The sequence below is a fragment of the Parastagonospora nodorum genome, assembly GCF_000146915.1.
Source record: "Parastagonospora nodorum SN15 chromosome Unknown scaffold_4, whole genome shotgun sequence".
NCBI classification, from domain to species: domain Eukaryota; kingdom Fungi; phylum Ascomycota; class Dothideomycetes; order Pleosporales; family Phaeosphaeriaceae; genus Parastagonospora; species Parastagonospora nodorum.
In genome coordinates, this window is record NW_001884552.1 from 455805 (window position 1) to 466537 (window position 10733).

At 55.4% G+C, this 10733-nt stretch overlaps 6 protein-coding genes across 6 annotated transcripts in view; 2 read left to right on the forward strand and 4 right to left on the reverse strand.

Moving 5' to 3' along the window:
- Positions 1 to 555, forward strand: part of SNOG_02766 (hypothetical protein) — a gene marked incomplete at its 5' end in the record, with an annotated part of 943 nt that extends 388 nt beyond the window's left edge. The window contains one exon of the mRNA XM_001793311.1: positions 237 to 555. Coding sequence (XP_001793363.1) covers positions 237 to 347 — 111 coding nt within the window. The 3' untranslated portion in view covers positions 348 to 555. The remainder of the gene's footprint in view (positions 1 to 236) is intronic.
- Positions 556 to 744: 189 nt separating this feature from the next.
- SNOG_02767 (hypothetical protein) lies at positions 745 to 2268 on the reverse strand (the record flags this gene model as incomplete). The annotated part of the gene is made up of 3 exons (XM_001793312.1): positions 745 to 1049; positions 1100 to 1695; positions 1733 to 2268. The coding sequence occupies 3 exons, from the start codon at positions 2266 to 2268 to the stop codon at positions 745 to 747; spliced, it is 1437 nt and encodes a 478-aa protein (XP_001793364.1).
- A 2014-nt stretch (positions 2269 to 4282) lies between these two features.
- On the reverse strand, positions 4283 to 6019 carry SNOG_02768 (hypothetical protein; the record flags this gene model as incomplete). The annotated part of the gene is made up of 2 exons (XM_001793313.1): positions 4283 to 5086; positions 5444 to 6019. The coding sequence occupies 2 exons, from the start codon at positions 6017 to 6019 to the stop codon at positions 4283 to 4285; spliced, it is 1380 nt and encodes a 459-aa protein (XP_001793365.1).
- Positions 6020 to 6947: 928 nt separating this feature from the next.
- SNOG_02769 (hypothetical protein) lies at positions 6948 to 8036 on the forward strand (the record flags this gene model as incomplete). Its single annotated transcript, XM_001793314.1, has 3 exons — positions 6948 to 7137; positions 7214 to 7529; positions 7580 to 8036. 3 exons carry the CDS (start codon positions 6948 to 6950, stop codon positions 7965 to 7967), a joined length of 894 nt encoding a protein of 297 aa, XP_001793366.1. The 3' UTR covers positions 7968 to 8036.
- A 21-nt stretch (positions 8037 to 8057) lies between these two features.
- On the reverse strand, positions 8058 to 9830 carry SNOG_02770 (hypothetical protein). The gene is made up of 4 exons (XM_001793315.1): positions 9677 to 9830; positions 9237 to 9626; positions 8515 to 9172; positions 8058 to 8465 (listed from the first exon to the last, which is right to left on the reverse strand). Exons 2-4 carry the CDS (start codon positions 9429 to 9431, stop codon positions 8332 to 8334), a joined length of 987 nt encoding a protein of 328 aa, XP_001793367.1. The 5' UTR covers positions 9432 to 9626; positions 9677 to 9830; the 3' UTR covers positions 8058 to 8331.
- A 247-nt stretch (positions 9831 to 10077) lies between these two features.
- Positions 10078 to 10541, reverse strand: SNOG_02771 (hypothetical protein; the record flags this gene model as incomplete). Its single annotated transcript, XM_001793316.1, has 3 exons — positions 10078 to 10251; positions 10398 to 10423; positions 10538 to 10541. 3 exons carry the CDS (start codon positions 10539 to 10541, stop codon positions 10078 to 10080), a joined length of 204 nt encoding a protein of 67 aa, XP_001793368.1.
- Between the last annotated feature and the right edge of the window lie 192 nt (positions 10542 to 10733).

Below are 10733 nucleotides of genomic sequence, written 5' to 3' on the forward strand. Positions count from 1 at the left end.
ATTCCGGAGGGGTCGGTGGTGATGAGGGTGGGGGTGACGGTGTGTGATTGCGCTATGGGGAGCGTTGGGGATGACGACAGGGAGGTGGTTGTGAAGTGTAGGGTTGGGTGTTTGAGATGGGACATGGGGACGACTTAGATATCACGTGTGCAGTCGGAGTTGTACAGTCTTGGTTCATCAACCATTTCCATTCCATTAAGCATTACTACTACTAAGGATTACCTCGCGGACTGCAGCCACCCCAAGAAAGGCGCATACCGCGAGTTTACTTCCACGCGCCCTGCACCAGGCATTTCAACATCGTTCGTGCCGAGAAGCCCCCTAGCAGACACCCAGCTGCTATGTGAAAGAAGAAAAGTAACTCGAAGCTGCGCGAGCCGGGTGCTGAAGCGAATGTGAATAAAGTACAGGTCGAAACGAAGTACTTTTTGTACAGGTCCAAAAATGAGCCAGAAGCGACCGACTTGGGTATCAAATAAAAAGGTGTAATAAACCGCGCGGAAATAGTGCGCTAAAGGAGCCACAAGAAGTAAGTTGCTGTGGTCCTAGAGTGATGACGCGTTCCGTCTCTTGCTACGACGCCTGTTTCTATGCTGTGTGAAATCCACACAATAGGATCGCTGAAATGCTGCGAAAACAAAAAACTCCGGGGGTATGCATGAGTCGTCAAGGCCGTCACCGCAAAGGTGTAGGTGATGATGCGAGCTTAGAGATGAGATATGAGGATGGCGTATAGGTAGAAATTTATCGCTGTTCGGTATCGGACCCGACGGTATCGCCGTCCCAGAGGCTCTGGGCGTCGGTGTCAACAGGTGAGTGGGCGCCCATAGGGCTGCGGCCACCAGTGGAGTAGGAGGAAGAGGAACCGCTAGCCCAGTCATCAGAATCAGACTGCGGTTGGAACTCTTCGTAAATGTCGAGCATGCTGTAGCCAGCGCCATCCATGGGGTCGCCAATCTCGACATAGTCGTAGTCCCAGCGGAACTCCTTGTCTGCTTGTGGGCGGGGAAGGAACTTGGCGCGGCCGAAGAAGAAGCAGACACCGGCAACTGCATATTTATTAGCAAACAATGTGCGATGATCAGAATTGTAGACTTACGAAGACTGCCAGCAACCAGGTCAACGGCGTAGTGGTGCGAGAGGTACATGGTGGACCACCACAGCCACATGGTGTAGAACACGTAGACCGGGAAGAGCTTGGGGAACAAATGTCCCATGAACAAGGTCTCGAGGGTCGCCCATCCAGAGTGGAGCGAGGGGAAAGCGCCAAAGACGACCGGAGAGGCGTGGAATCCGGAAGTATACAGATCAATACCAAAAAGCTTGTCAATTGCCTTGAGACCCGCGGCGTCTCCGGCGATGGAGTAGTTGGCAGGCGCCAGACCGTATGTGTTCTCGTACCATGGGGGCGAGCAGGGAAAGACGGTCTGGATCAACACAGCCGTGATGTTCATGTAGCCGAAAGCGCGTGCCCACGTTGGTGCAGTACCCGGAGGTCCCCAGATAAACATGCAGCAGCTGACAATGACCGGAGACACATAGTGGACAACGCCGTATGGCAACCAGGCGATGAGATCAAGGACTACGTGCTTGTGCGCGGAGAGGATGTTGCTCAAGTTGGCGCCGTAGAGTATGTTCTCGAGGGCCGGGAGGACGCGCACCCAAATGGCAGGTCGGTAGTCGGTGGAAATGTATCTGCGAGCCCAACGTTAGCATCTCTGTACACGCGTGCGTGAAACGCGCAAAGTCGTGGCCGCCGCCCGGTCCGATATGGAGCGCTAGCAGCCAAGACAAGTGATTGTGGCGCAGGCAGGCGCGGAGGGTGACGTACTTGCAACTTGAGAATAGAAGGATCCATGTGAGGGTGGGGAGCAATGGGAGCAGAAACTGGCGAGTGATGGGAAGACAGAGACCAGTCATGAGCAGGCCGGCGACAAACGTCTTTGCGAAGGGCCCGGGGGCTTCGCTCACGGACAGGGAGAAGATGGCGACGATGGCGAGGAACAGGTACTGCGCATCGTATATGGACCACGGGTGTGTCCTCAGGGCCTTGATTGTGTCGGACGGCGAAAACGACGTCTCGAGCCCGGCGATGGATGACGTGACGGACTGGCGACTGCGTATCCGCGACTTGGTCGCCCTCCACTTCCGGCGCACGCGATGGGGGATGAAGCTGGGCAGCGCGGACAGGCCGGGGACCTTTGTTCGAGACAGCATGTCGGCGCTCTGGGAGCTGTCGAGGAAGGCGAGGTAGCTCTTGTTCGTCATGGTGGTGAAGGGCGGCGGGGAAGTGAATGCTCGCTGGATCGGAGGCTCGGGGGGCGAAGACGGGGGTCCTTGGGGCAGCGGGCGACACAGCGACCAGGTGGTGGATCACTCGCTGGCGGGGTTGCGGTGCTGGAAGGGAGACTTATCGAAGCACCAGCAAGCCTGTGGACGGGTGGGAGAGAGAGGAAGAGCGGAAGAGGGCGGGTTTACTGATTTATGAAAGAGGCCCCAGTGGAAGCTCCGGATGGCTGCACTGCTGCACTGCTGCGACCGGGGGCCTGCAAATTAGTTGCGCGCAGCAGAGGCTAGGCCGCACGGGGACAGGCGCGGCTACACCCAAATTTCGTTTACAGCCTAACCGCACAGTTCTGCCCGTGAGACGACGCGCCAGGATGTGCCTCTGGTTCCCGAGTGCTGTTGTGTGCAAAGATAGACAGCTGCTGGTTGCCTTGAAGGGCGCTGGCTGGTCTGTTGGACACACATTCCTCGCTTCCTCGCTTCCTCGCTTCCTCGCTTCCTCGCTTCCTCGCTTCCTCGCTGACACGGCGACTGCATCAAGCTCGCGTGACGCCAAAGGCAAGGCCTCACGTTGCTTGGTAGCACGGAGTCAAGATTAGTCGACCACTGCCTACTAGTCTACTCGGCCTGGTGCGGTGAGCAGAGCGCGATGCGAGATGCGAGTATGAGTTAGACACGCCGTTAGCTCGTCATGACATCAGCGCACATCCGTCTGATCGCGCGGCGCCAGCAAATCGTCACGACAAGACATCTTCTTTCATGGCAGGCTTTACATTGATTGCCATCCATGCTACTTGCGTCGTACTCCATCCATATTGTACGGCCGCTCAGCCTTGCCGCAGCAACCAACGTCGCACCACCGCCAGCCCCAAGGCCCGCCCCAAAGTCCCCGAAACATGCCACGCACACGCACTTCTTGAACTCCGTGGACCACATGCTGTCAGACCTCACAACCATCTCCACATGCGATTTTCCATGCATCTGACCAATCACTCCATCTGCGCGCTGACTGTGTAGGCGCTCGGCATCACGCATCATCCGCAGCCGTGCCCGATCTCTCCGATCCCCGACTCCTCGCTGTGTGGATACCGCAATTTCCTTTTTCCGCCCGGCTTCTCTCAAGTGCTCGCTGACACAGCGCGCCGCCATCCGACTTCGTACGAGATTTGTCGGACGAAGCGCGAACCTCTCTCACGCGACATGCCAGGCCCCGTTCCAGACTTTCTTTTGTTGAATGCGAATCAAAGACGTCCCTTGTTCTCAATATTCACGACTCAGGTCCAACTCACTGCAAAATTGAACATGAAGAAAACTCTGTTGTATACCGGTCCATCGTAATTTCCCCACTCCTTTTTTTTTTTCCCCTCTCTCCCCTATCCTAGCTATCCGGTGAACACGTCTTCTCGCTTCACTATTTGCACAAAACAACATACATTACACAACAACGCCCGCATATCTGTCAAATCTTGCAGCAGAGCATGTCTGGATAACCCTGCGTGTAACATTGCAAGTCCAACAAACACATCCCCGATCGCCCATGTTTCACGGCGGCACGCCCAACCAACGGCCCCCCCAAAATACGCGAGTCAATCGCGTAGACAACCGTATCTCGCGTATCCAGGTTACACCCAGCGCGCGTCGTGGTCCGAGCCATTTGCTGCGAACTTGCAAAACGGAACGGGGCGCGGGCATTTTGTTTTCCTGCACGATGGGAAATTGCGTTTTCTGCATGCCGGTCTGTGCCCGTGACGATCCGCGACTCGGGAGCGCGGCAACTTTTGATGCGTCGAGGGAATGAGGCTGAACACGTTCAATGTCCTGATATTCACTGCGCTTAGAGGCTTGCCAAAGCTAACATCAACGCGCCTGAAAATGCAATTGAAGGTGACGGCAAAACTATGCATGACAACTGTAACTACTATGCTCGCTCGCGTGAAAATCATACACACGCCATGTCCTCGATAGACACATCCATCCAGGTCCTCCCCGGGCCATCCTAAGGCGTATCGATGAGATCCTCGAGGAAATCATCCAGCTCCGTGATGCTGAATTGCTCGCCCCACTTCTGCCTGAACGCCTTGCGCTTATAACCGCCATTCGTCTGCTGTCTCCAAGTAATGAGTTCCACCTTCCAGCCTAATCTGAGCGCGCGCTCAACATGAGCCAAGAAGCCATCAGACATCTCCGCTTCCGCGCCGTCGCCCGTCGCGAGAACCATGGTACTGGGGGTTTCGGTATCCAGCATGCTCTGGCACATCTTCAAGTGAAGGAGCTCATCGACGCCTTGCTCCACCCATTTCGGGGCGGATGGCGTCTTGGGAGCTACGGCAGTGCCCGTTTCAGAGTCACTGCCGCTGCCTGATCGCTTCTGGATAGCCTTTTGCCAGCCAAATCGGTTCACGTCGTTGAAGAATTTCTTCTTCGAAGACTCCTCGCGGGCAATGTAGACTTGCTCCTGTACGCTGCACTCGTAACCAACGGCCTTCGACGTTTCGATGAGTCGAGTGACCTGTGGTAATGGGTTGGCCTCGCGGTGCGAACCAACAAAACAGCGTTTTCCAACCGGACGTCGTCGCTCCATTAATAGCGCGAGACTGTCGAACGACATGTCGAACGACTGGACACCTTTCACGCGAAGCATGTCCTTGAAGCCAATCATGATGTTCGAGGCGTCGACAAAGACATGGATACCTTCAGCCGTCGTGTTCTCGTTCACCATCTGTTTAGGAGAGACCAGCCATTTCCGCTCCTCTGGAAACCGTGCCAACAATTTCTCGAATAGATGGAAATGCCGATCTACCTGCGAACGAATCGTGACGGCCGACTTTACCGGTGTGGCATAAGCGTGGAGGAAGGGAGCAGGACTAGGTGTCATTGGTATGTGCGGTTGCACAGGAGCATGTTGGCAGTTTCGAGGGACAGTGACTGGCCGAACAGTCCTAGGCACCAAGCCTGAACTGATAGGCGCAACCATTTGTGATGGCTGCAACTGTGGAATGAACGGAGGCACCGTTTGATGTTGTGCGAGGGTTGCATGTTGAGTGGTGGGCCGAGGGGGGAATTGCTGTGCTTGAGCTTGGGGCGTGACTGGTAAAGCAGAAGAGCGTAGCCGCCTCGTAAGAACAGGCCGCTGAGCAGGAGTAGGAGTCCGTGGCGCCTGAGACACCTCGGGTGCAGGAGATGCTGGTCTAATCTTGGCGCCGACGTTGGACATGGCCCTAGACGGCTTGGTGGGTGAGGTGTTGACGACATCGGCATCCTTTGTTGATGAGTCTGCGAGGGCCACCAAGCTCTTCTGTATGTCGTCTATGTTTTCTTCCGATGCCTTCTCGGCTGCTCTACGAGCCTTGCGTCTCTGCTTCTTGGTGGTACCCGGCGTCTGGGGTATAATTGTGCTGACAATGGTTGGTTCCTTCTCTTTGGGGCCTGCTTGCGATGATGGCGCCTGAAAAGCATTGATGATCGGAGAGGGCAGCAGGGCGTCATCAGAAGTACTAAGTTCCGATTCATCCAACGGTGGCAAAGGTGTTGCCACGTTCGTCTGCATACCCAAACTCTCGTAAAGCTTCCAGAAGTTGCCTAGACCAACCCCTCCATCTTGTAGTGCAGCAGCGGGCGAGCGCGGCTCTGATGGCCTCAATGTAGGTGAAATAACATCGTGGGTGCTGTCCGATCCTATGAGTTCAAACACAGAACTGAAGTTCCACGCAGAGTCGAGCGGTTGTGACGGCATTTTTCGTAATTTTCCGTGGCCAACGGTTATCTCTCACTCGTGTACAAAGTAATCGGGAGTATGAGTGAAGTGCTAGAGGGATGAAGCAACTAATGCGTGTTAGCTGTGTAAGCGGTGGACGTGGTTGCAGGACGACCGAAGTCGCGTTGCGGCGAGCACGGCTCTGTCAAAAGAGGAGCGCGCAATTGCGGATTTAATATAGCTGCGCTCGCCGCTGTCGAAACATCTGGGGTAAGACATACATTGTGAATGATCTCGAAACAGTAGCTTCAGTCGCACGCTCATGATCGATTGCGACGTTCTACAAAGAGTGCTGTGCAGTCGCCAGACTGTGTGGAGCTCCAGAGACAGGAATAAGTTCAAAAGAAATACGCAAGAGTGAAATGAGGGTAATGGGAGGTGAGTATGAATGTGGTGGGTGTTTGGTGGCGGGGGCGGTTCACGGGACGACGATCGAAGGTTAGATCGCGTCTCAGCCTCATTGGCGGCCTGTGCGTAGTGATTCATCGGCTCGGGTCGAGATACACAACGCCACCGAACATCATAGATCTCAAATGCGACATCTGGCCTGGTAGTTTGAGCATCATGGGCTTCTAGATAGCTCATGCGCGTCACACCGCCACTTTAGGGCGAATGAGCACGAAATGCTCAACCTTCAAGGCAACTCTACGTTTCCGACCAGAGCCCACAAAATTCATGGATTATAGTAAAGCTCGATCGTTCCATGAGCGAGGTAAACCTGTACATTCTTCTACACGTGAGCTGTTTGTTTAAGACAGCTGTTGGAATCTAGTGGTACAGCTAAAGCTTTAGAGGCTGGAAAATCCCATGGAATGGATGACAGCCTCGGCCACCGCAAGCAGCCGCCCCACAATCCGATCATGTAGCCCCTCCATACTTCGTCTCTGTTCAATGCCACTCCCCAGCCATGTCTGCAGATTTCTGGGCCGGCTACGTCTCCGGCGCCGCAGGCATAATAATCGGCAATCCCCTTGATCTCGTCAAGACGCGATTGCAAGCTGGAAAGACAGCCGCTGGTGTTGATGCCCCCTCTGCCGCAGTACCGACTCCACAGGGGTTTAAGGGACAGTTTGAAAATGCAGGGTCGCTCGTAAGAGGTGAGTAGTATCATCTTAGGTTGCGACACTTTTGCTGGAGAAGGTTGACAAGAGTTTCATAGCGTAGGCGCAACAGCTCCCATACTCGGCTATGGCGCGCTTAACGCTCTTTTGTTCGTAACATACAACCGTACGCTCGCACTCCTGTCCGACTCGCCAACATCACCCACGTCGTTCTCGAAAGTCTTCATCGCGGGCGCGACAGGAGGGTTCGCGTCGTTTGTAGTGTCTGCGCCTACAGAGCTCATAAAATGCCGTGCGCAAGTGTCGACGGAGAGGAACATTACATCGTGGTCAATTGCAAAGGACATTTGGAGAAGAGATGGCATTAGAGGGCTCTACTATGGTGGTGGGATAACTAGTGTGCGAGATGCTGTGGGATATGGGTTCTAGTACGTCCATTATGGGTACACCCTTACAAAAGGAGACTGACAGCGTACAGCTTCTGGTCGTATGAATGGACGAAGCAGGCATGGACATCGCCCGACGACTCGAATAGGGACGCAGCGATTAAGGTTCTCCTTTGCGGAGGGCTAGCAGGCGTCGTTACATGGGCTTCTATTTTTCCTTTGGACGTGATCAAGACGAGGGTGCAGACACAAATACTGCACAGCGAACGTAGCCTGTCCGGTGAAGAACGCGCCTTGCTTCATCCTGCCGTGCCTAAGAGACGTATGAGCTCCTTAGAAATTGCAAAGCATGCATACCAGACTGAAGGTTCCGGCGTCTTTTTCCGTGGGCTGGGCATCTGTAGTGTGCGAGCATTCGTCGTCAATGCCGTCCAGTGGGCAATGTATGAGTGGATGATGCGTGTGCTGCAGAGGTCGTGAATAGAAAGCCTGTCTCACCGGCGTTAGCACTCTGCCACACGCGAAATATCGAGACGATCACAGGAAGAAGCATGCGTGTGATGTAGACAGTCATAGAATCAAATGCATTGGATATACACCTGAACTTGGCCTTTTATAGAGTACACGAGGAAATTTTGTCCACCACCTAATAACATCCAACCTGACCTCGCAGAGCGCCGAATGCTTCGCTTCCTTCAAATGTCAATCCCTCGAAAGAGAAACGTACATGCTTCAAAGTAAATACTGACGTGGTCAGGCTGAGAAGCGTAGACGTCACGAGTTTTCCTCGTCTATGTTGCAGAAAGGGTTGCCTCCGAATGTTGCATCAGCTGCAGTGACCAGATTACATGATCTGGTCCTGGGTCAAGCCGCCAGTGTGCTCGGTACCTTCCATAGCATCACCATTGCTCTGGTTGGTGTACTTGACGAACTGTAGACCCAGAGGCCTGCCACCGTACTGGTAACCAGTGAACTTGGCTGTTGAACATATTAGTAAACATCATTTGCTAACGAGGGAAGGACTCACCAATGGCAGTCTCAGCATCTTCCTGCTTCTCGAACTCGACGACACCGGTTCCACGCGAGCGGCCGTTGGGCTCGTACTGGATCTCGGCGCGCTCAACTTTGCCAATGGTTGTGAAGAGCTCGACGAGATCCTCGTTGCTGGTCGACCAGGGCAGGTTGCGGACGTAGATGGTGCTGCTTGGCTCTCCGCCACCGGCAGCAAAGTCTGTGAAGGGGTTGGGGGGGTTTGAGCCAACGGCAGGCTCAAATCCTGGGCCGGCACCGGGGGGGCCTCCAAAACCTCCACCTCCTCCATAGCCGCCACGTGCACCGAAGCCTCCTCCAAAACCACCGCGACCACCACCGAAACCTCCTCCTCGACCACCAAAGCCACCGCCGAAGCCACCACGGCCACCGCCGAATCCGCCACGGCCGCCAAAGCCACCTGGCGCGCCGGCGAAGCGATCTTCACGGACTTCGAGGTTGCGACCTTGCCACTCATAGCCGTTGAACTGGTTGATGGCATTTCGCGCATCATCGACGGTCTCGAAAGCTACTATGCCCGAGCCCTTGGGACGGCCGTCGGGGGCGACGTGGACATCGGCACGAAGAACAGATCCGGTATGCGCAGCCTGACGGAAGAGATCCTTGAGATCTTGCCAGCCAACGTTGTATGGAAGCTGTAGGTAGTTGTCAGTATTGCGTTCTTCTAGTGTTAATCACTCAGAGGAAAAGGGTACAAACGTTGGCAATGTAGACCTGCCTGCCTCCGCCGCCGCCGCCGCCGGGCGCTCCTCCGGGAGGTCCACCGAAGCTGCCGGGTCCTTGGAAACCACCGCGACCGGGGGGGCCGCCTTCGAAGCCTCCGCGCGAGGTGGTCGGGTTGCTGAAACGAGGCTCGGCCTCTCGGTCTTCGCGAACGTATACGAGTCGGCCCATGAGGTTCTGGTTGCTGAGCGTCGCAACGGCATTCTGCGCCTGCTCCCGAGTGGCGTACTCCACGATACCACAGCCCTACACCCAAGCAAAAGCCGTCAACCTCCAATCTTTTTCACGATCAAGACCAGCCATCAATGATTACCTTTGACATTCCGTTCGGCAGCAAGAGTACATCTGCGAAGAGGACTTCACCGGCTGCGACACTATTAGCCTAGCTCTTGAGATGGCGCGCGCTCCATTCATACCTTGTCGCATAAAGTCCTTCAGGTGGTGCCACTTGACATCGTAAGACAGGTTGCCGACATAGACGCGGCGATCCTGCTGTGAAGAATTCCCGGATGCTCTGCATCATGTTGTCCTTGCCCTCTACTGAACGCGCCGGAGCTCCACGACCTGCGCCGTACGATTGGTAGCCTCCCGCACCTGGCGCACCTGCACCGCTATTTGGCGACCTTGAGCGACGGTCGGTGCGACGGTATTCGTCGCGATCTCCTCGGCTGCGCGAACGGCTTCGGGGTGAGTAGGAGCGCCTGGAACGTCGCGGTGAGCGGGATCGTCGACGGGGTGAGCGGTCGCGCTGGTCATATTGGTCAGCTTCGTACGACATGATGTCGACGTGTGATGATGCAGCAATTCAAAAAGACAGTTAGTGCAAAGTTGACTGCTGACGCTGCTGCTGCTGTTGCTGTGGTGTGGAGGATTGCGAAAGTCGCGCGGTGGTGAGCAACGTTGTAGCGGCCCCAGTGCGCTTAGCGGCAGTAGGCGGCATGGTCACGTGCACGGGACCGCAACCACGCTGCGTACCACGGAAAGCCGCTGCCTGGCAAAAACAGTGGAATGGAGCCTGACAGCGGCTTGGACTTCCATACCACTGTCCCAAGCTAACGCAATCGACAGGCCGAGTGCGTCATCCGCCACATCCGCAGAGACTGAGAGGGGAACGATGAAGGAACTGGCAGCACTTACTCTGTCGTCTGGGCGGTAGTTGTCGTCTGATGGCCAGAGTTAGCAAGAGAGTCCTTGAGATGTGAGAAGAACAGAACCCTGATGGCGCGCGATGAGGGAATTTAGGGAGGGGGGGCCACGGCTGCGTGACTAGCTCTTACCCATTGTGTATATAAGAAGGTGCCAGCTGAGGTGTGTGGATCCAGCAATACGCAGCACACAAGACGAGCTGCAGTCGACAGATTGCGGTCCTTCTTCTGCCTTCTCGATGACGCTGTACGGAGTCTCAAAAGAGCAAGCCTCCCACGGCACAGCAGCCTCCTGGCCAATAGCAGTCCCGAAGCGAGCACCGAGAGC